At 35.6% G+C, this 25,813-nt stretch overlaps 1 protein-coding gene across 5 annotated transcripts in view; it reads left to right on the plus strand.

Moving 5' to 3' along the window:
* mgat4c (mgat4 family member C) overlaps nt 1–25,813 on the plus strand; it is a 289,683-nt gene that overhangs the window by 251,793 nt on the left and 12,077 nt on the right. For all 5 annotated transcript variants that reach the window (XM_069192227.1, XM_069192228.1, XM_069192229.1 and 2 more), the window contains one exon: nt 16,125–16,279. In XM_069192227.1, coding sequence (XP_069048328.1) covers nt 16,151–16,279 — 129 coding nt within the window. In that variant the 5' untranslated portion in view covers nt 16,125–16,150. The remainder of the gene's footprint in view (nt 1–16,124; nt 16,280–25,813) is intronic.

Below are 25,813 nucleotides of genomic sequence, written 5' to 3' on the forward strand. Positions count from 1 at the left end.
GGGAATCAATTGTCTGTAAGGTGACAATAATGTGCCAACACAAAAACCCAGTTCTTACGATACATGAACAGAACAGATAGTGATGACATGCCAGACAAGGTTAGAACAATGTACTGTAGCCATTAGATGTGTTTCAGAACATTGTTTGCTGGTACTCATTGAAGAACGTAATGGATATAACCAAATGAACTTTGTCATAGGGATCCTTTTTCTAAACCATAAGCAAAACCATATAAACCTATTTTCACGGGGGGGGGGGGGGGGGGGTTAGAGTTGTAGCATCCTATTAATTTTTAATTGTTTTTTTAAAGTGAGGTATGTGCTGAAGTTGAAGTATGTACTCTTTCAAGACAGTATGCAATTACAGTATGTAAAGCTTAATAAAGACTTGCTGCTCTGCACATTCCAGTACTTCTGTGGTTGAGCCAATGGTTTAGTGTACACTGGGTCATTATGAGACACTTGACAACAAAGTGATAAACTCACTTGCTTAACCTGAATTATTAAGACAAATGAAAGCTGTCTAAATGTAATGGGAAGTAATTTGAAGAAAAGGAACTATTATACAATGTCCCAGTGGAAGTATCACATCAAGTCATCTGTTTCAAAAGGACAAGAGAAAAACCACTGTTTTTACTTGTTATTGTCTATGTTTTCTTATGTTCAAATTTAAGCCTAAGATCACTAAATCTGTTCCACTTTCTTTTTTATTGTTGACATTTTCTACAAATGTTTCACAACCCTTCTGGGTGTATTGACAGGAGAATTTACTTGCAATGTACAGTACGTACTGTATTTATCCCTCTTTAATGCATCCTGCATATGTTCTTAAGCTTTCCTAGATAGGAAAAGCACAAAAGAATGCAAATGAGATTATTTTTATTTCTATAAGCTGATTTTAATGCTGCACTCAACAAAGTTTCTGGTTTTTAATTGCTTAAATGTTTTTAATTTTCTTAAAATGGAAGAAGAAAAGACACCCCAGCCCACCCCCCATTCAGGGACTTATCATTCTGTTCTATGCTACTATGTTGTTATCAATAGAAACTGCTCGTATTTTTTTTTTCATTTTGGTTGAGAAAAAAATCTATTGAAGTAGCTGAAGGTCTGACACAAAGCAACTGCTGAAATCACGAGATTCTTCTGGCTTAATTGATTATTTGTGCAGAGCTGTGTATCTGTGAAGTTCAGAATTCCCTGGGGAAATAATGTAAAATAGGTAAGAAGATTAAATGTGGGAAAATTGCTTTCTGTTGGCTGCATTATTAATCTTTTTCTCTTTCAAAAAGGGTTTTTCATCAAGGTTTCTCATTAAAAGGTGCTCCCTATAGCTTCATGATCATTACAGAAAGCTTCACTAATAGAGATTTTATAAAGTGATAGAGAAGACAAGGAAAAGTGTTCATTAAGGTCTTTTTTGGTGTTCTTCAGAAAGAAAACACTTTTTTTTTTCTCCCAGGAGAGTTCATTATTATTTACGCATAACATTTTTGTTCCTTTAAAGCTGAAACAAAATGAATTTAGAAAAATAACAGAGCAATTTTCCATTATAGTTTGACTGTATTTTTTATGTTTATATTTCAATTGAATATAACATTCAGTTTACCACAGTAGTCCAGTCCATTCTTTCAATTATTTCAAAGTAATGAAAGAAAAAGCTTTAATTTCACTGATTGCAGATTTTGTGAGGTTGAAAAGTGAAATTGATTTATCTTTTTAAATGTTAGATACATCTCGTATATTTTATTGAATAGTTTTTCTATTATTGAATTATTTGTGTGATTCTTTCTGTTATTGATGATGCTCAAGTTGAAATATTTTTGAATCAGTGCATCTTCAATAAATTAATAAACTTACCAAATGTTATTGATCTTAAACTGTATTGATCTTAAACCTTTATTAATGACTCAACAGTGTTACGATACCCACTTCCTGACAACAGAGGATCTCTTGTTTTGTCTGCAGGGGAAAGCATAGGATTAGTCAACCTATCAGATCACTTACTCTCCACCACACCTCCATCCCCCAGTATACTTAAGCACAGTTTTACCTAGCCACCTCGCTCAGTATTGTTTTTTTGTAAGTGAGTTACTCTTCCGGTCTGCGCTTTATTCTTTGAAGTGATTACAGTTTTGAGATACTCTTTTCTTCTTTGTATTTCTGTGAAGAAGAAAGCCTTCATCTTCTACATTGAACTTACCGTCATAAGAACATGTTGTAACAAACAAATAGTTTCTGGTTTTGAGTTTATTGCATGAGTTTATTGCATGCAAGGAACAATATATTGTTCAGAGAATTGTTGTAAAGCTCCAGTTTATATAACAAACTTCAGCCGTTTCTGACGCAAATTGTTACCATGGTAATGGGGGGAGGTCACCTGTCTTTGGACATTCCTAAGACCTTGAACACTTTGAATGGCCGATCTTATCTTCCCATAGTTAGGGAGTCTCCATCTCACACTTGGAATCTCTTATCAGTTAACTCCCGTCCCTGCCATAACTCAAAAGAGCTTAAGCATGGAATGTTTTGTACCAAAAGAAGCCAACCCTTTTTTCACATCTCATATCCTTCTTCAAACATAAGATGGGTTGCACATGAGAGAAGGTCACTTGACTCATTGCGCTCATCTATTTTCTAGTAGCTTATTGATCTTAAGGTCTTGTCTAGCTACTACTTTAAGGGTCCCAGTGTACAGTATCTACTTCAACAGCATAGCTGGACAATTTGTCTCAGGTGCCCATAGCACTTTCAGTTAAGAATACCTCCAGTTTTCAGTCCTAAATGCACTCCCTCTTGGTGCCTAATTGTATCTTTGGGTCTTTGTTTCAATGCTGGTTGTGAAATAATTCTTTAGAATCACTTTGTCAATACCTTTCATGATTTTAAATGCATGTATCAATTCCCTTCAGTCTTCAGTCTTCTTTGCTCAAAGCTAAAGCTTTGAGGTTTATCATTGTTAATTCTTATCATCTTATTACAATAATATGATTATAAATACTGTGTTAGAGTTAGAATTATACTAAAAGTTATAATTAAAGTTTCTATTTATCAGGAAAAGTCATATACTGTATAATATTTATCATCTGACATTTTTAAATGTGGATTTAATTAATTTATCAGTAAACTAACAGCAAACACGATTTATAATGTAAAATCATGCTGTCATTTCTTTTTATGTTTATGATATGATATTTGATATACTATATTACATAGATTAGCAAGAACTTTCTATTTTTCTTTAGGACTGCACTAGAAATCTTTGTAGATAAGAAGAGATTAAAAGAACAAAATTCAATATATCATTTGTAAGCAAAGGACTGGCTTTTGGGGGATTGTTTGCAATTTATGCTGTTGTCTCTAGAGGAATTATGTAAGGGGATTTAGGTGTAATCTCTGGATCGAATATAGCTATTTATCTGGTGAACCATTGTTCAAGGACACCTGAAGAAATGATTGACTGAAAAAATCCATTGTTTCAGAAGATAATGAAAATGGGACGTTTCCAAGATTTATAATAAGTTGTGTTCTTTTGAATGTTGAGTTTTATGTGATGAGGCTCAACATGAATTTTATCTGAGAAATCAAATACAATAAAATTATAAAAATAAAATATACTGTATTCATACTTTAAATGGAAATGTATGATAATGTATGACAAGGTTTGAAAATATCATATTATTACAAACATGACTTTGTTAAACAGATTTAAGACGTGTATGGTTTTCATAAAAAATAGTATTCAGGGACTGGAAGATGAATGTCAGGGAATTTAAAAATCTGAACAAAATAAATAATTATAATAATATTACACAGAGAAACAAAATCATTTTACACTTAAATCTACAGTATAACATCTGTAATAATTAAATCAATCTTAAGCACAGACTGATGACACGACACTAGGATATTGCAAAACCACTTTAAATTAAATACCCCACAGATATTTAGCTCATTTTGAAGCCCTATTCCCTCATTCACTGTTCAAATTATGTTTTCAAAATAATGTGTACAGTGCACAGTAAGTTCAGACTTCACAGCAATGTTCCTTCAGAACCTATTTTTTTCAATAAATGGAACATAGCTGTGTATTAATTTAGCATTCAGAAAATGACATGTTGCTAAAGGCGTCTTACCTAAAAACCTTCCAACTCATTTGTGAAAGGTAAAGTACAGTAGTTTTCTCCTGGTATTGATTCTAGTTTAGCCGATTGTGATGGATTGAAGGTGAAAGAGGTATTTGCACCTCTTCTGTGTCTTTTTGGCAAGCTTTAGTATTAAACTTTGAAAATGTTTTGTACTATAGTATGTGGTTTCTAGAACAAATGAATACTGTATCACCATGGCTAGTGTATATAAGTGTATATAAATGTGATATAATACCTTCTTTCATGCAGTATATATTGCATACTTCCAATCTGGGCCTTAATTGCTTCATTTCTCCTAAACATAAATGTGTTTCCTCACTGGGGGACCATCAACCTTTGATTCTTTGCTTGAAGGCTTGACTGCTGCCTGGCCTCAGCTCTTAAGGGAACTCTCCAGACAGAAAGAGTGGAGGACCCCGGGGCCAGACCTTTCACATTGAGTTTAAGGCCTGTTTTGACATTTGCCAGCAAAAACTGCACAAAATTGAACTCAAGAACAGTTTCCACATGATTGTTTGATTTTGCTTTATATATATTAAATATTTTCCAAGATGATTTTATTTTTGACATGTTGAATTTGTATACTTGTTAGTGAAATTACTCTAATAGACATCACCTAAATGTTAGTGTTTCTGTGCATACAGAATATATAAATTGGTAACAAGGCAATACAATAGAACACTTTACACTGGGTACAATAGAAATATTGTATGTATAGCAATAGTGGGCAATGTTCTGTTGGGGGTGCAGTCCTCTAGATTAAATAATAAATGAGTGTCTTATACACAGAAAAGTTTGAAGTCCCATTAGCACATTTCACAATACCAGGGGTGTTTCTATTAACAGTTTGCCTTTAGTTTGTTGTCCACCAGTTCAGAATTGCTCCATTCCAGTGGTGTTCTGTTTTAGTTTTTTTTTACATAGGGTGGTGCTTCCCAAAAAATAATGTAAAAGTTACATTTTACAGTTTACATTTGCATTCTTAATTCTTTGCATCCTTTGGTATACAGTGCATTAAGAAAAGACATAAAAATATTTAACACCACATGCTTTGAAAAACATAAATGATGAAAAGAATTACTACGTTATACAGTACAGCCCTTTAGTTCATAGACTATTTACAGTAATACCAAGGTGATTACCTCGGGAAACTTGCCTGAATGAGAATTAAGTACAATGAAGTCATTATTTGTCCACCTCTCCAGAAAATTACAATACTCATCTTGAATTTGCAACATTTCTTCCATTTTATAAGACTTTGAACTTCAACTGCAGTACATTTACATTTACGATCCCATCATTTCCAGCTCCTGATGCACTTTGAGGTGTTTCAACTTTGTGGTTACGACTTCCTTTTTTATTTCAATTTATTTTTTTACTCAACATCACAAGGTACAGCTCCATTTGTGTTATTGAATGCTGAGGCACCTTGCAAACATAAACAAGAAACACAAACTGAAATTAGTATAGGGAGTTGTATGTCAGCCACCACCCTCAAGTACTTAAGTACAAGTAAGTATGCTGTAAATAAGGCAGATGAGTAACATAACTACAGGAGTTTACATTTCTCTCTGAGATATGCAAGGTGATTAATCACTTTTTTTATTTCCAGTTTCAAGTTTCAAGAGCTCTTTGTTTACCAAGAGTCATTTGAATGGACAAATTTAAGGATGCTACAGCCTGCTGGCGGCTTGTGGAAGAGAAATCACTACTCTAATCCAAAGATTATTGTTTATTTATAGTTTATAATATCAGTATGAGTACCAAACAAAATTGAGTACATATATTATGTGTCTTCCTTTTCTCTGCATTAAATAAAACAGACTTTTTTATTACCTACACTAGATTCATACTCGCTTTAAGCAGAAGTGGAGAATGATGTGAAATTGTATTCAAATCTTGCATCTCTAGATACATACAGTATGGACATACTATAGTTTTTTAAAAAATAGTGGAAAATTACTTGCAGTTTAGAAAGAAAAAGTACCGAATATTATACTTTGAGAAAACAGATTTTTTGAAAGCAGGCTTATTAGTCAATATAAGATTTTCATGAGAAAATAATCTTAGATTTGTGGCAAAGAACATAAATGTGCACATTTTCATACTGTATATAAAGGGCTGGACAATACTGTTCAGAGGACAATTTTCACTTCTACTTTATAAGTTAGATAAAGCCATGTGTTGTCCTTTAAACAATATATATATAGTATATATATATATATTCTCTGTAAGATTTTCATGTATATTGAATCTCTGTCAATAAAGCTAAGAAAAGTTTATTTGCTAATAGAAGTTGACACACAGTACTTGATTATGTTATGTAATGTGGTTTGGCAAACTATAATTTACCTCAAATTTTCTCAGAAAAAATGTACAGCAGTTATAGAAAAACAAAACTACGAAAAATTTGCTGTAACAAAATACAGAAGAAACCAAAGTAAAAACCAAATCAGGGAATATGAACACTTCTGTTATATTGTTGTATTTTATTTCCTATATTTAATGTATGAATATAATGGATCCTTCTTACATTGTGGCTCTTCTTCTTTTTTGCTGTAGTTCAAGCTCGATTATGAACATTTTTGTTTTTGATTGAGTCTTGCCTCTTTGCATTACTAATTATGAGGTGGGCAGGTTTTGACAAATGTGCTCTGAACAGTTTCAACGAGGGATTTGGGGGATTTTATCAGAGCATGTGGAGAATTATTAAAATGATCTGCTGAGCGTTAATATTTATTATAATGAAATAAGTGTTGTATTCAAATATTCAACAGAATGCACAATGGCATGAACCGGATAATTTAAAAATTATTCAAATGCATAATTGTGTATTCTGCTTGCTCTGGACTGAGAGATTAATTTGTTTTGTTTTTTACAAATGTGCGCAATGTCTTTTACAGAGTTCAGTGAAAGTGTTAATTCAACCTGTATGCAGTTAGATTTCCATTTCACAAAGAGTTACACCCAAAATTAAATTTATTGAAAAATTCCTTATGTGTTTAGTCATAGTAAGAATTAGTTCTTGCTTGGATGAAGGCAACTCCCTGGCTATTGGACTAGGAGGATGGGTCCCCCATTCTGAGTGAAGATCTAGCCAATGGGTAGCTGCAAAGTTAGAGATGGGGTGAAGGAGAAATGCAAAAGACAAATGCAAAGTAGCAATGGCTTATGTACAGTATTTATACAGTTAAATATTGAAACAGTTTTTTTTAATTGAATAAATGACATCAGAATGACTACAAGTTAGAGTTGCTGAGATGAGATTGAACTTGGCTGCAGCCATCTCTCCCAAACTTTTATTGTAAACTGCATTCAGTTTTCAACTGTATTCTCCTTCCCAAAAACAGATAGATATGTTTGAACGAATATGTTTAAGCTTATTTTCGTTTCACCGTGCTAAATGTACAGTAGTGGAGCTGTCCAAAATGACTTCTAGTTCCATACTGTAAAGCTAGTTAGGAGCTATAGATACAGTAGCTGTTTCTCCCCTTACTAGGGCTCATCAGCATGACATACTGTAGCTCACTAGATGAGTGAAACAGATGTATTTCACTGTTTTACAAGGAAAAGCTTTGCGATCTCTGCTTATGTTTTAATAGCATAAAACCACTAAGAATAATGTGAGTGAATTTTAACTAGCTCTTGGCATTTTCATAACACTGAGGATTGTAAACCAGCTGCCCATGACTATTTACTTACCCTTTTGTATATGCAGAAGACAGAAGCAGAAGTCTCTTTCGAGACTCTTTAGGGTCTGTCCCTAGCATTGTAATACATCAAGAGCTGATTATAATATATAATTCTCATAATAGATAAGTGACCACTAAGAAATAGTGTGAAAGCTTCCCTGAAGATATGAAAAGTACTCAAGGCAAATAAGCAACGGAACTATTAGTACATTTAATATATATAAATTGATGTAGGTCTCCTGATAACAGAGTACGAATAACTGAGAAAAGCAAAAGGTAGAGAACACAGCTGTGTACTGCATTTGCAAGCCCCACTTTCAATTTGAATGAAGAATAAACAGCATTGCAGTACATTCTGCATTTTGCAAGTGAAAACACATATTCTTCTAAACAAAATAAAACAAAATTAAAGATGGTACCCTGAAAAGGGTAAGACTAATATAATTGAGAAAGACAAAGACTTGGACATACTGTATGAGGGATTTAAGACATAACTTGTATCTATTGTACTTTTTACCTATTTTTCATTTTTTAAGTTAGTGCTGTTTGCTAAGGATTTTCAAATAGATTCAGAAAACTGAATTAATGAACAAACTATATGACACTATAAACCAGTATTCTTCTTCATAATTGTTATAACAACAGAAACCATTGCATATACTGTGGATTGAAACTGCTTTTCTACATTTGCACAGTAGATGATATGTGTTGACAGCATTTAGCCTATATGATGGATAACCAGGTATTATTTGTGTCCACTAGTCATATGGGTCATTACCTACAGTATGCCCTTACGTCCTAGTAGCACAACAGTAGAAACGTCCATGTTGTTAAAGAGAAAAGGTACTTACTGTTCTTTCTATGGAGTAATATAAATGAAATTGTTGCCATTTTCCCTTGCGATTTTCTTACACAAATCATGTATTAAGGGTCCCAGAATGGTGTGACATATGAGAATCTAGTACAATATACAGTACAGTACATTGACTCATCTAGTGATACAAAAGAATTTGCCCTCCTCTAGAAGCCATGCAAAATAAAATTATGCAATGTAATAACAGTCACAGTTAGATCAATAAAAATAATGTCTTTAAAGTTTATGGATACGCTTTAGACCTTGTATTATATACTGTGTTTTTTTTAATTTCTAACCACAACTTCTTTACAATTAAAGGTATTCAAAAAGAAACAAGACACTTTAATCATTTAACCATTTTTTTGCACTTAGAACTAAAATAAGTTGTGGCTAGAGATCTCTATATGCTCTCAGAAATTTGCAGACAATGTTCGTTTTCCAGTTCAAACTGCCAGAGTCATCAAATAAGAAACTGCAATGTTCTTCAGTGATGGTGAATGCAGTTTTTACTGCTGAGTCAGACATAGTAAAAGGTTTTGAAATGTCAGGTCAGAATAAATTTTTAAACTTCATGTCATTCCAGAATGCTAACTGTAAGGTGAATAGTGATTTTAATTGGCTTAATATCATCTCTGTATTGTCAACATTGGACAAATCACCATTATTAGTCTTGGTGTGTTGATTGAAATGTAAGGCAGCATGTTGGCACAGTGTTAGAGCTGCTTCCTTACAACTCCTTGGACTTATGTATTAGTCTGTGTGAAGTTTGCAGTTCTCCCTGTGTTAACATGGCCTTCCTCTGGGTTCTGTAATTTTCTCCCATCTTCCAAAGACTTGTTGGGAAGGCTTAACAGGTTATTCTGGCTGCTTCTATCTTCCATGTCCCTCTGACGAAATGTCATCCTATACAGCAGGAGAGAAGCTGCACTACCTTAGCCCTGCCTAGTGTCTATTACTTCTGGTCAAATCTGTATTTCTACGACCCTTATTGGGATATTCAACTTACTGATAATGCATGCATGGATGTTTGTGTGCAAATGTAGTCATGTACAGTACGATAAGCATGATTATAGTACAACTACAACACTAACAATCCTGAAATTTCCACAAAGTTTAAATAGTATTTAATGTTAGTGACTGTGCATGATTCACAAGTGAACCTGAAAGAACAAGATTTTTTTTTTCAGTTTAAAATGTTAATATATCAATTAAGAAACCACAACAACAATCTAGAGAAAATTGAACCTAATAATGAAGACCAATTATAGCTATTTTGTACAGTAATTGTACAATCACACTAAATCTTAATAACCTTAGGTTGATTCTGTATCTCATATGACAAAAAGAAAATTAAAGTAGAGATGATGCTACTAGCCAAAAAATATAATCCAAAGATATGTTAATTCATCAGAAGTATAGTTTATTTAGGAGACATTAAGCTGCAGTCTATACTGTGGTCAATAAAGATCTCATTGCAATTGCTGTTACATTGTTAACCCCAGTTTCCTGGCTAAATTCCAGTCTGAACAATCTGGCCTTCCTAAAGTGCCCCCTTATTTTATTTGGAGCAGAAATGTATTAGTTCTCTACCTAATCTTCTCTGTAGTGTGGTTTCTGGGACACAGTACTGTAACTGCTGCACATTTGTTGATGGGAAAAGTGGGTCTCCCTCCTATATGTAAAGATATTTGGAATGAAAGATAATATACAGTATACTGTAAAAGTTCATTCTAAATACTTATGGTAATAATTATTCAGATTCTGCAGTCATACGCATTGCGTGAATGCTTGTAAGACTATTCTTAACACAGTACTCATGATTGTGGATGTCATATTCCATTTCTGAGCCTTTACATTACTGCACACCCACTCCCTGACCTACGTAAAGTTTCTGTTCCACAAGTCTTTATGTACTGTAACCTGAATTTTTACCTACAGTAAATTGGAAGGACCCTTCTCTACACAAAGCAGAGAATTGTCGCTCATTATATTTTTTTACCCAAAAACAAGAATAATTAAAAATCATACAGTATGTACACTTAATAGACTTAAATATACAAAGTTATACAGTAAAAGCTAAAAGAAACTTTGGAGACAGAGAGTTCATTGGGGAAAAACAGATTCCACAATTATATGAAAACAAAGGAAGGGTGTAAAATGTTGCCCAAGTGGATGATGTTGGTGATTGCATTATTCTTACTCTCCACAATTCATCTGAAGAAAGAAATAACTACAATACTTACTCTTTACGTTTATGCCAGCAACCATATCATCCTGCAACTCACAACTGGTAACCCACTGAAGCCAAGCAGGTGTGAGCCTGGTTACTATCTGGATGGGAGACCTCCTGGGAAATACTAAGGTTGCTGCTGGAAGAGGTGTTGGTGGGGCCAGCAGGGGGCACTCACTCTGTGGTCTGTGTGGATCCAAATGCCCCAGTATAGTGAAGGAGACACTATAAAATGGTGGAATCCTTCAAATAAGACTTAAAACTGAGGTTCTGACTCTCTGTGGTCATTAATAATCCCAAGGTGTTTCTTGAAAAGAGTACGGGTGTTACCCTGGCATCCTGGCCAAAATTCCCATTAGCCTTTACCAATCATGGCCTCCTAATAATCCCCGTCTATGAATTGGCTTCATCACTCTGTTCTCCTCCCTACTGATAGCTAATGTGTGGTGAGTGTTCTGGTGCACTATGGCAGCCCTCACATCATCCAGATGAGTGCTGTACATTGGTGGTAGTGGATCATGTCCAGATGTGCCTAGAATGTTCTGCTAGACATCCAGATATCAGTAGTGGAATTCCATCATTAAGAGTACTGGTACTGGGTATCCCTTATCTTCCCACATGCAAAGATCACAAGGTCATTCTGTGGGTGAGATCACAAAGAGGCACCTCCTTAGCTCCATTCCTGTACCCTTACACTTGAAGACACCAGGCTGCTTGGTCAAGGAACACATGATTAGAAATCCTTAATAACACTTAATTCTAATTAAAATAACTGTCCCTACACTTTCAATATAGATTCTAACATATACAGGATCTATGGCAGTGATTATTCATGTTGATTATTAAAAATTATCTGTCCACCACTAAAGAATCAGAATTTTGAAAATAATCAGAATTTTTACTACCTTCAAGGCTTCATCTATTAATGCTCCATAAAATTTGTGACTGGAATGCATTGGAACCTTGCAATGTAACAAATACAAAAGAAACAAGGCAAAAGTATAATATTTTATTTGGCCTGCGTAATAAGAACATAAAAAAGGTTACAAACAGGCAGAGGCCATTCAGCACATCTGGCTCATTTAGTAGCTGGTAGTTTTGTCAACATTCATTATCCATTTATTTATGAAATATCTCCTGAAAAGTATCATGGTGCAGAAAAAGTGTGTATAACCTAAACCTTGGCCTAATTGCCAAATTGACAGATATGTTTATTGATTGCATAGTATAGCCCTAAAGATCAGTAAAGGTCCCACTTAGGGCAAGGGAAAAATCTATATGAAATGTCTTTCTTCAATATTGAGTCATCACAACAAATTATTCATGTTTATTTATGAATATCTATTGAGAAGGGTGAAAGCTAATCCATACAACTTTATTTCTTTTTTATTTCTTACATTCTGCTTCAGTTATGTTTAATTCAATAGAACCATTGGTCTCAATCATGTGTCTGTTGATTTTTGTTCTAATTCTCCAGTGCTAATCGGGGCCTGTAACTGATCTGCTTTTTTCAGGTTAGACATTTTTCAGCCTTATTTCCAACAACATCAGCACACAGAACATTTCAAAGTCTCTCCTCAAATTACTAATTAAGAAGGTACTCCCTTTTTTTTGAAGTACACTGTTCTTAAGAGCTGATCTTTGATGATGAACAGACTTGAGGGAATGACAGTACCTCACACTCCCACTGCGCTTCAGTGCTTTTTACCTTCTGCTTGAGTCCAATTGGTTAAATTTCAACTTGCACATTCGAATGAAGGTTGTCTTGAAACCTTAATTAGCACAAGATTTATACCAATTATAAATCTTATTCAGCTTTGTAGGAGCTGAAAGCACATTCACAAAAATATATCAAATAGATAATTGCAACAAATTAGCTTGTGATTAAGAACTTGGCAAAACCAGCAAACACATGAATACTCCAGGACTAGGACTGAGAATCGCTGTGCTAGTTCTTGTGTACAGTATGTAAAAAAAAGGTTAAAAATACAGCATAAAAAAATTGCTTGGTTACTGTTTCTAAACATTTGTCAGCATTCTAAGTATTCTAAGTCTGTTGTTTTTTTAAATGATGCAGTAGCTAGCATTACTGCCTTGCAGCACAGGAGCCCTAGGTTTAGTTCCTGGAGTTCCTGTGTGGAGTTTGACTGTTCTCCCTGTGTTTGCATGGGTTTTCTCATGGGTGCTCCAGTTTCCTCCCACAATCCAAAGACATACTGTTAAGTTAATTGATTCTGGTAAAATTGACCCTGGTTTGAGTATGTGTGTGTGTTTGTGTCTGTGCCTGTGCCTGCCATTGGATCCCATTCAGGCTTTTTCCTGCCTTGTGCCTGTTGCTTGCTGGGATAGGTTCCAGCTCCCCCGCAACCCTGTGTCTGATAAAGAGGTTAGAAAATGTATGTATGAATGACTATTTTCATAGGATATTCAAAACTACTCATACATCAAGATTTATGAAATGGTGATAATTTGATCAAAGAGTGCATAGCTAATGAAGATAATTTTGTTAAGCTTAAAATTACAACGGTACACCTGAGAATGTGCACTATCACTGCATGGTAACAGGACTGACATCAATTCAAAGCAGATCAAAACAGCAGTGGGGATATGGAGTAGAACCATACAGGCAGTAATACAGGCAGATATAATAAAACAGACTGCTGTCATGTTCTGAAACACTCCTCAGTATAAAATTGTATTAATGTAGTGCTTGGATTAGAATGGTTGTCAAATGAACCAAAAACAGCAAACAAAAAATTGTGAAAAAGTCATCATCCAAGACCAAACTCAACCAAACAAAACTGCACTATGCAGTAGAATACAGACTTATTAACTAAAAGTACCAAATATATTTGGACTTCCTTTAACTTTATAAACAGAAAAAGTGGACAGTCTCCCAGACAGATCTTTAGTTTAGATCGAATACAATGCTTGAAACAAATAGTTTCCCAAGCAGATGGTTAAGTTAAATGATAACCAATGCCATCCCATTTCAGTGCCAAGAGAAAACTGACTTATGAATGTGCTCTATTCTGTTAAGTTTACAGAATTTCAAATAGTGCATTATTTAAATTTTTAACAGAATTGGTATTAAATAAAAGCCAAAGTTTAGAGTTTTATTGGATATAAACCATAGGAGAGTGCAATTTTGGAGGATTTGGTTTACTTTTCATCATCAATATTTTCATGGGCAAAGAGAAATGATCCTTCAGAAAAAAAAGTTTAATCCAGGCACAGTCTAATCCAAGATGGCTATCAATTTCTAATATTCATGAACCATCCATTGCAGGTCTCTGATGAATTACTGTTACTTTGCTCCGATTAAAGAAATGGTACATTTAATTGGATAATCACAAACTCGTTAATGAAAACAATCCTAAGAAAACACTGTATATTAGCAAAATTGATATTATTCAAACATAGAGCATTAAGTTAGTAATACATAGGAAGTTAAAAAAATATACAGGTGTGTTTCCTGGAAGTCCATACAGCCTGTAGCAAAATATTTACTTCAGTAAATATTACTATACTTTACTATATTTTACTTAAGTAAAACTAAAGACTTTAGTTTGTACAGTGCCATCCAAAATAAGCAAACCCAAATTTGCTTTAGTCAAGCAATTTACATTTCTTATCAATAGATTAATATAAATGTACTGTATATATGATCAATAGAGTGTAATGTTTTATTTAGGGTAATCCCATGCATAAGTTTAATCATATTAGAAAAAATATACTTTATATTTAGCCCAGTGATTTCAACTGATCATATATATTGGGATACATTCACTTTTTTGTAAATATCAGAGAATAAGAGTCAGTTTATACTTGCATTTTCCCTTGAGCTCACTACATGTGTGCTCTCCTGGCTGCTGGAATGGAGCAAAATAGAGCAATGATAATATGTTTTTAAGGATCAGTGAGAACTGTATATCAGTCTGCTACTGTGAAATATAAGGTACTTTTTCCCTGGTTAGATTTGTCTAAGGCATGTTTGTAGTCTACTGTTTCATAGACTTACAAAGATGAAAACTCTGCTGCCTGTTGGACCTATACTCTTATGCAAATATATTATGGACTGTTTGCCACCAGATAAAATGTATTTTATAGGTAAACATACTGTATCAGTCTTGAGGCAGTTAACACCTCATGTTTCAAGTGAACAATGCACAAAGAAGTAATACCTTTGTTCTTATCATACATATAGTGTACACAGGTGTAATACTTAGTTTAGCACTAGTATCAGATCAGCATTGATTTTGAATTGATGTGTACCTTTACTGCCATCTGATGGCTAGATATCTAAATCATACAATAAATAACTTTGATAGAAAATGTAACTGTCAGATCAAATTGTGTACTATTTGTAAAATGTTACAGACTGTCTAGAAAAAATTATATGACGTGAAAAATGTTTGCATTTATATTCATCTTTAATCAAATGAAAATTGTATAAAGCTGTTTAGATAGGATAAAAATAGGATAACTGGAAGAGATACAGATTCAGCTGCACATTGACATTGCAAGGCATTTGCTTTAAAAAACAAACTGACTAAAAATACAAAGGCAAACTAAACCTACCCTTAAACCTACAAATAAAAAACTATGAATAAAAGTTGCTTCTGATTTACAGTTCTCTTGTGCAGAAAAAATATATCTTGAATAAGTGAAGGCAAGTAAAGTACAGCATACTAAAGAAGGAAAAAAAAACAAAATAATGCAAAGAAATGCTTTCTGGATCTAAAGCTTCTGAGGGGGACTTTCCCTTTAGCTACCACTAACTAGGACTGCATGCCCGGCCATGCACTCTTACAGTGTATGACCTACTTTTCATTCATGCTATTTTTAATTACACAAATACTACAAAGATGACCTTGCAATCATTCATTGATTGAGCAAAGGCTGAAAAAATGAATCTCACACAAGATATTTCCCTAAACTCAGTTATGTGTGCATTTACTTAACAGTCATCCACCAATCTAAAATAAACAGCTATTTTTCCTTGCAGTTGCAAGCATCTAATTTAATTGCACTGTAAATAAGCTAAATACATGACATAATTTTGAAGGGATCACTGTTGAAATTTGGGAGGAAAGGATAATCTAAATGTAAACATTAGATTATTTATTGGAAGAGACTAGACTATAAAACAATGTAGACATACTGAGTTTTGCTAATTAGATGTACATTTTTGTTTACAGCAGGTTTTTGGATCTACCTTTTTATCATGCGGTTGATTCGGAAGTATCTGGACAAAATGAGGTGCTTTCGGAAGCGTTCAGCTATCCCTTTCTTAGGTGCCCTGATCACTTGCCTTCTTTTTGTGAATCTTTATATAGAAGATGCCTATGTATTGGTAAGTACTTACTATGTTTTTAATTTATACAGTACAAAGCCCCTCATCCTAACACCTGTTTTGAACAAACAAGTATTAAAACTAAAATGTTCTAATATGGAAAATCCCTAACTGTTAGTTAAGTGAATATTTGATTATATTATTGTGACTGGAGAATTTAAGCAAGGTCAGCAATGTTTCTAATTATCAGCAAAGTTACCTTATACTGAAGGTTTGAAAAAATGGGTATTGTTTTTCCATTTTTACACAGCTATTTTTGCCAAGAACTAGAATCTAAAAATGTCTGTATGTAAGTAAAGTATGTCCTGACTTAGACAGACAACACCTCCAGTGTTTGGTAATTCAATTATCAAGAGGATGTAGCATCATTTCACCTTCTCATTCAGGCATGAGAACTCCTTCCCAAGGTGCAGGAATCATATTTGTTTCTCAGGACTATGCACAGCAGAGTTGTGATTAACACAGTGGCAAACCTGCTCTCTCGGGAGTTGTGACTATACAGAATGGCACCTACTGTACAAATAAAAGTAGTGCCACATATTTAGGAACATGTTAGATGGGCAGAGGTGGACCTGTTTGCCTCTGCACAGTAAATAACCCACTGTTTACTGGGTTTCTCTTTCAAAGATTGAGAACCTCCTAGAAACTAGTAAAACAGTACACCTGTAGCTCAATAGTAGGTAGCTTGGACATTATTATTGGCCCCATGCTGTCTGAGAAAATTCTAATTCCTATTTCTATCCTTGCTAGAGTACATGCCAACAGTCTACAGTACATGCCAACTGATTAATGGCTGCAGCACCTTTTGGCATTTCCAGAGGCTGTCAGACTTAACTGTGACCCATACAATGTACACTGTAGTGTTAGCACAGGCACTGATTGATGTCTGATTGAATAAGACCTTTCTGCTTCAGATAAAGATTAACATACATTTTTCCCCTTAATTTGTCTTCGGAAAAAAGATCATTGCCAAATGACATGGAGGAGTTGAAATGTCATTGGATAGTCTTGATATACAGATGTAGCCATTCAAAATGCGCGGTAAAATCCTGTACCATGGGAAAACATCTACAGCCTACTGCGGTATATGATTGGCCGACCAAAATGACCGACAGGTGGCAATTGTGGTGCATTAGTTGTTAATGAAACGATTGCTTCTCCTTACTGTGCATGTTTAAATCCACTTAATATGGAATAAAAAAATGGAACCTTACAACCTTACGTCATAAACGGTCATATGATGGTCATAAACGATATTAATTTAGGAATATAAATATATTATACAAACTCTATATGGCTGGTATTGGTAGTTTAAATTAAAAAAATACACGACAGTATTCCACTTTCTTTATAAACATTTTAAGCATCAAAGTCACTCGGTGGAACAGTGGAAGTAAAGAAAAATGTTTTTATTAATTCAGTTCAATTAAAAAATACTGCATCCCAATGGGGCAATTCAAGACAAGCCTTTACAACAAGTCTTAAAATGAAAGAGTATACTGTATATTACAATTATAATCGAGAATAACAAAGCGATATTAAAAACACCACTGAAACCAAACTATGATAACGTATCGGATCACTATTAATTATATTTAATTATTAATTATAGCAATTTCAAACTTTTTTTTATTTTGTTCACGGTTATTTGTTGCTGTTTTCACTTCCTTTGCTTTCTTATTAATACTCCTAAGTTTGAGACAGGATTTTTCAGATCTCAATAACTCAACCAACAAATGACACAGAACCTTCAAAACACAGGCATTTTTAAGATTGCGATTTGTGAAATTCTCTAACATATCTAGTATCTAAATATCTAGTACCTGGTTGCATTTTTACAAACCTTAGTTTGAATTAAGCAGATCCCAGGTGTAAAATTATTTAGCATTATGCTACATTTTTATTCATCAGTCAAAGTGTTCTGTAGACTCTCAAAAATATAAAAATATAACAATATTGTACTGCACTATGGGCAACTGATTCTCTTAATGTTAAAGGAAATTCCTAACAAGAAACAATAGCTTGGCATTCCCTAAATTAGACATTGTTTGAATTTAAAATCCATTAATAAAACAGGTTTAGATAGTTATTTATGGGTTTAGATACAGTAGTTAACATTTTTTCTGCATGAAAAATGGGTGATTTTTATTCATCGTGATCAGCTTAGAATCTTTGTGTGGCTGAAGCAACATACAGAGCTAAAACATTTTGATGCCGGCTTCTCCACTTTAAAGGTACCTTCCTCGTGGAAGAATTTTCACCTTGAACGTTTGCCTACCAGCTAACACGCAGACACAAACTGAATAACAATATAAAATGCATTGCAAGAATTTGCAATTACAAACATTAAAAAACGTACTTGCAAGATCATAGTAATACACTGTTATACAATCACATTTCTTATAATTGTATATATAAATAGTAATATTAATGTGAGTAATAATGTAATAGCAAATCAACCTTCAGACTATCTCCAAGATGTTCTGAAAGAGCTTGGGAGGGATTGCACGGTGCCCGCCAGCATATTATCATTTCGTACCAACACTATTTAAACCCTCATTCTTCTTTTCTACCTCTCTCACTATTGAGGTCTCCTCCCTGAGCTCAGTAACTTGTTACTTGTCCCAGAGTTTTTTCAAATACTACTCTTCTGGCTATTGACTCCTCGCTCTCGTACTAGACCACGTCTTCTCCTCCCGTTTTTGTACTTAACCTCCTCGGAACCCTTCAGGCTTTTGACTCCTAGCTCTCATTCAAGACCACGACCTCATCTCTTGATTTGGCACCATATCACTATGGAATTCTATATACCACCTGATCAGACTCCACCAGAGTACAGGGTCCTACCTCCCATTGCTTTTTGGAACCAGACACAACCAATTTTAGCTGTTTGTCAAAATCATCAAAATTTGCAAGCAATGCACGACTTCTCAAAAGGTACCTTTTGTTTCTCTTGCAAACTCAACAAAGGTTTATTTTTTATCATTCCGAAACTCATACGATATGCCTCAGGGACTCATTAATAGTATTGTAGCAAATATGGTTCACGTAGGAAAATCAAAATACCACCCCCCTCCCAGCTGGGTCTCGCCTCCCGCTGTTCCAAAGCCATAAGGTTTCAAAATATGTGTGAAATATTTTTCTTAATCCATTTATTAATCCAATCTATTTTTACTTATCTGGCTATGTAAAAAAATATAGCCAAAAGGATCGCTCTAAAGGTTAAATTCCAAGCTGAAAAGACGGCTCTTTGTAACTCTTCAGTTTTTCAAAGTCCATGGTCAATTATTATTATTATTATTATTATTATTATTATTTCATTATTGCATTTAAATTGGAAAGTTTTTACAAATATAAGAGGCGATACACAATATGTCTGCTCTATAAATCTTAAGTTTACAGCATAATTCCTGCAGAGCTACACAACATCATTATAACATATTGTAGTAAACAACAGTGGCTGGGTCACAGTGTAACACGTCTGTCTTAACTGCCACGGTATGGTTTCAACATATTGATAAGCTGTTCTCCGGTTACTAGCAATTGTAAAAATTACACTTCTTCCCTTCTTTGTTTGACTTAAAAGAATTCCGCAGAGAAATCCAAATCACAAATTAATCACAAAACCATCACTTATAATAATTCATCCAGATACTTACTCACGCCGGAGCCAACAACTAGCTATAATGGACTATTTTTATGTATTTGTCTGTAGCAGCAAGGCTTATTAATAATACAGGTATTAAGTTTGTTGCTCCCTTGCCAGTCCCTCTCTCCCTCATCTCAGTGGTGCTGGACACAGAGAGGCCATTCCATTTGGTTCATATTTAAGGTGTTTTTCTAGCTGATACATTTAAACAATGAGCGACCATAGTTCCTCCAGATAAAGCAGGTAGCACAGGGCCCAGAAAGGGCCCCTCCAGGACATTTTCAGATTCAGCTCTGACAATCACAGACTTTACTTTGTTCTAAGAGTTGAGACCGGACATCGCCTGCGCATAACCAAAGGATCTGCCCGAGGTTAGCCCAGCAGTAAGCCTCGTGAAACGCTTGCCTGATCAACAAGTGAACTACGGTCGGAACTGTCAACAGCTGAATCTCAGGATTCAGGACTAGCGATACATCGGGAAAGAACCTGTCTTTTTCCCGTCTAAAGAGTGTGACTTGCTTGGACCCACAGTCACTATCCATTTGCACAATCTCTGATAGCTAAGCCAGGACTAACTAGCAGGTCTTCAGAGAGCCCACTGCCAGCGCGCCGCAGCAGAAATTTCTCCTCTTTCTGTGTCCAATTGGACACAGCAACAGCCTGTTGCTGTTCCTTTGTGTCAGCGGGAGATCTGAATCCACACAGATTGCATGAGTATTCAACATTCTGCATTACAGCTTGAGAAATCAATTGTTACCTCAACCCCAGTTGATATCAATTTAATTCCTACGAATGACGTACTTGCTTTTGAGTATCTAGTGTAGAAGTTGTAATCAAAGCTCATTAACGAAATGGTATAAATGAATGGTATACCGAATGTATACCTCTCTTGGTTTGTAACTCTTCGTGATTGAATATATGCCTTTTGTATTCTGCTAACCCTTACTTTAAGATCTTTTATGTTTATATGCACATTTTATATATTAATAAACAAATTGTTGTGTATTAGTATCCATGTGTGTGCGTTGCTGAGTTATCCCGAAAGGTCACTTTTCTGATAGCATCAAAGAATCATTTTGAGACTTACTACTACAATTAATAATTGTCCCAGTAAATGCACAACACCCCTACACATCTATGTAAGAAACAAACTGAAAGAAATTCTCCGATCGGGCTTTGAACCACCTGGGTGCAGCACACTACATTACAATCCATTGCCCAAGATCACTATAAGGACAATAAAAGTTTAAAAAATGAATGTCAAAATGTTTCCAAAACATCCACTTGTAAAATTTTAGCTGCTTAGTTACACAATTCCATATTAATCTTACTATCAAGTGGTATTAAATCAGTACAACTTGTATTTTTTTACAATAAGAGAAAGTGGTGTTCTTACTACGTACAGATGCAGCCATTCAAAATGGGTGGGGTATTTCGTGGCATACCCCGGTGGGCGTGCCGCTGTATCACGCAGTATCACGCAGTATCATGCGGTTAATCGCGTCATTTGACATCATGCTGGAAAGTATCCGGTGTCACCTTGTAAAACCGCCAGGGGGAGCTTAACTTCTCATGTACAGCATTTGAGCTTTTAATTTTGAACTGTGTATTACAGCATGTTAATCATCAGTCATTAAAATGTTGGTATATTTTATGAAAGCAAGATTGCTCAGTTGGACAAAAGTACACAACCTACCTTTATCAGAAATATTTATGCATCAAAGCCTTTACCAAAGATATTACTAATAGTATTAATAATGAAAAACTTTGGACAAACCGTATACTCAAAGTATAATTTCTTTAGCACATTTGTACAAGCACTTGGAATCTGTCCAAGACATACTTTGTCAGGCATTTTGTTTTACTTCAACGGGCATAAAAACTCCCTTGCTTTTAACAGGGCATTTCATAATTTCTAACTACGAAAATTATTTAAAATGCGACACTTATCATTCAACTAGAGCTCAAAATATCACAAGGATCCTCAAGAGCACAGCAAAGACTGTATTAAAAGATACTTGTATGAGATACATGAGAATCCAGGCTTTTTTTATCAACGCTTTCTATTCCGTATATCAGATATAATGGAACCACTTTAGAAGGGTGTCAGCCAGTCAGATTCCAGGAATCGGTACTTTAAAGGAAAAATACACACCGGTATTCTCCCTAATGATTTTAAGCATCGAAGTATTTAACTAGCATGTGAAATAGCGTGTGAAAAAGTGGTAGTTTTAAACTTTTCTGCTAATATTATATGGAATCGTGTATCTAAAGAATATAATAAGAATATGATTATATTCGTGTACTGCGACAGGGCTGTGTAGGGCTGTTTCGCCTCTTTCTTCATGCGACTTCCCTTGTAGCCCACTGGTCTGCAGTACGTGCCCAATTACCAACTCACGGGTTGTGTGTTCAAATCCAGCTGGTGCTGGACTTTTCTTTTAACAAACATTTCTTCGAAGAAATAGAATAGCAATATTATGGACAATCAATTGGCTTTTTTATTTTAAAATATCACAACATGATCGATTCTAAGTCATTTTTGATAACAATGAATAGTCACCTTCTTCCCTTCTGACAAAGGTCCCTGCTTCTGCTTCCTGCTTCTATTGTGTGTGTGTAATAGAGTAAATTTTTATAGAGAAATGGAGGCTGGACAGTATGCGTTACAATATAAACATTTATATTGATTTAAATCGTGTTTTGATTTAAATCGCAAATGTGTGTTTAATTATATGTGTTTTTTTAATCATAATCAGGCTTATGCAACATAAATTGATACAGTATCTTTGTCTTCTAAGTATCTTAATAAACTTTCAGCATAGCTTTCTACCCGTTTAGATTTATATTTCTTGGGATTTTGGGATCAAACGTGGAAGGATTAGATTGTAATCGTTTTTATTTTTCAAATACGTTTTAGAAAAGTGTAATCTATACCTACCCAGACTGTACGCCTTCCTAAACCTCGCCTTTCACTCCTGTCCTGCTCTTCCCCGCGCACCCCAGCCGGGCGCTCTTCGGCCTCTGCCTGGGATGAATTTATATTTTGATATTTACACCCGGCGCGGCACCGAGGGAGCGTCTGCATTTATAACTTAGTTTTTAAAATTAGTCAAGCAATATGAAGCATCTCCTTTTACTTTTAAGTCCCTTAAATACATTGAGCACAGCTTTCTCACCACTTAAGATTACTTTTTGATACCATCCATACACAATGCAGAAACTTTCCGATGAGATACAGTACAAGTGGAAAGATTACAGATTTTAATCGTCTTTAATTTTGTTGCGTTATACGTTTTAGGAACGTTTCATCTAAACAAACACCACAAAACTATTCTCGATTGTATTTCTGAATGTTATGTTACACCTACAGTAGTTCACTGCTTTAAATACATCGAATTAAGAAAGTTAGGTGTAGCACTTTAGATCTTTTTTTCTGAACCAGGTAAAATCTGATCATGTTTCTCTATAACAACAATAAAAAACTTTATTTTACATATCACCTTTAAAAGTGGCATCTCAAAGCAATACAGTAGATCGAAAAACAGTTAAAAGGGACCAAAGTAAATACCAGACAAACGCAAACGCGTTTTTAATAAAATGCTTTTATTCATTCAGCAGAGAGTGAGAGGGACATCCAGCAGAGAGAGACACACACACCGGTTTCCATTGACAAAAGTAATTTTTTTTTTACATTCCCCTTGTCTAACAGGAATGTTTTGTTTGTGGACAGACTGTTAGACTAGAGGAAAAGAGCACCTCCTTCTACAAAGCATTTCGTTGATCCGATCACGAATTATTTTCCAGTCTCACGAAGTAAGGGTTGAGAATCTCCGATTCACTGTGCTACTAATGGTTTCCCGGAGATTGCAAGGCAAGGCACTTTTGCCTCTGGACCCATCGAAATTTACAGACGTGGTCCACCCCCAGTAAATTTCAAAAGTCACAAGATTTCGAAACACGAGGGCGGCGTAGCGGTCGTCTCTTGCTATGCCGATGCACTGCAAGTACAACCCCCCCTCCATCTCTTGAGTGATGGGTAACAGTTGGATATCTGGGAGAATTATTCATCCCACTGGCGTCTGTGAATTCCGCTCTGTAAACAGTGCTTCCTGGGGGGAGATAGACGGCGGGGACAGCATCAACAAATTCCTGTGCGGTGGTGAGCGGAGAGGCCGGGATGGAGTGTCCTGAGGCGGTGTTTGCTCTGCGGGGAGCAGAGCTTCCGCCAGGCATTGCAACCTGCGCGGCGGGGAGAGGCACTTTTCAGGAGACAGCTGCTCAACTGTTTGACTGCTGGAACATACTGTCTCCTTCCTCTGCATTTTCAGGAGTGTCTCTAGCCCCCCAATCCTCCCCAGTAATGCGTCGTACTGCTCCCGCTGCTGCCGAAAAGTCTCCACACAGGTGCTGCTTCTACAGGTTGGCACCCTGGCCAGTGGCCGAGAGCAGAGACCCACGGCCTGTGGCAAAATAACATAATTCATGTAAGAAATAAAGTCACACAGTAGTATTCATCAGTCGCGGAACAGACGTCAAAATAAATGTCTTACCGCTTTCTTTTTTACTGTCCTGGTGGTAGATTTCGAAGATCGTTTCGCCCGTGCGGTGTTTTCCTTGAAGAACAGGCTAGAAGAAATAATTATAATTGAATTTAAAATTCAAAACGGCAATAATACATTGTAATATGCGCTGTAATCGCGTATTTCAGATGAAGTCTGCTGTATTTGCTTACCCTTCGCTCTTTGGAAGCTGGGGCAGCAGAAGCACCCCGTCTCTTCCCGTAAAAGGTCTTGGTCTCCATACTGTACTGTGGTCGCTGTAGTGCAGGTTCGCAGTTTTTTTTTGTGATGGGAGCTCACCCAATCCCTTGGTGTGTTTATGCTATATTCACATGTACGGCTAGAATGTTCATTGTCTTCCAATGAAAGGCGGGTGCCTTTTGCCGAAGTCGGGAGACATTAGAGGCTTGCCACACCCGGACTGTTAAACCAACGCATTAGCACGTCAAAGCCCATTGAGGACCCGGGCGCAATAGTTGCTTTGTCCCTTGATTTACTGATCTGCATTAATTATGGAAATCGAGTTCCTGCTCTTTGCAGACGACCTGGTCCCGCTGTCGCCCACAGAACAGAGGCTGCGCCAGAACCTGGCACTGCTGGAGCAGCACTGTCAGACCTGGGCGCCAACAGTCAATCTGGACAAGACCAGAGTTATGGTTTTCCAGAAAAAAAGCCAGACCTCAGGGAAACAGGTACAAATTCACACTTAACAACACATTAACACCTAACATGGGAGCAGGGACGAATTAGGCCAGTACCCACTATTGTTAAACATAGAGAAAAGAATATTAAAGTATTGAATATTAGTATTGGCTTTAGTATTAGCCATACAGAACATTAAAGTGCCCCTTTTCCATTCAGCGGGTGCCTGAGCTGCTGTGTCCTATCTTCTGACAGTCGCCGTTGTGAATGTCTGTAGAGTGTATCTTATTTTTAGTACTATATTTTTGTAGTATATTCCCTATTAATCAAACTCTAAGAGTATGTATTGGCTTGTCCCCTCCTCCCGCCCCTCTCTGTACAGTAGAGCCTCCTGTCCAGCCAGCACACGTCTACAGACATTCACAACAGCGACATATCATAAAACGTTTGCACATATAGTTAAATTATTAGTTTTTTTTCAGGGAGTTAAAAAAAACACTTGAATTACTTATCCAGTCTCTCGAAATAAAGTTATTTTTCAAGCAATGCAACAAACGTCGGGCAATGTGTTTTTTTTAATCCAACATTGACACCCACATCTTAAATCTTGTCAGTCAGCTCTTTTTTCTCTATTTGAATTGTGGCTTACACATCGCACGACTTTAAAAGCTAGAAAGACAG

This window comes from Lepisosteus oculatus, chromosome 7 (assembly GCF_040954835.1).
Source record: "Lepisosteus oculatus isolate fLepOcu1 chromosome 7, fLepOcu1.hap2, whole genome shotgun sequence".
In the NCBI taxonomy this organism is placed as follows: Eukaryota; Metazoa; Chordata; class Actinopteri; order Semionotiformes; family Lepisosteidae; genus Lepisosteus; species Lepisosteus oculatus.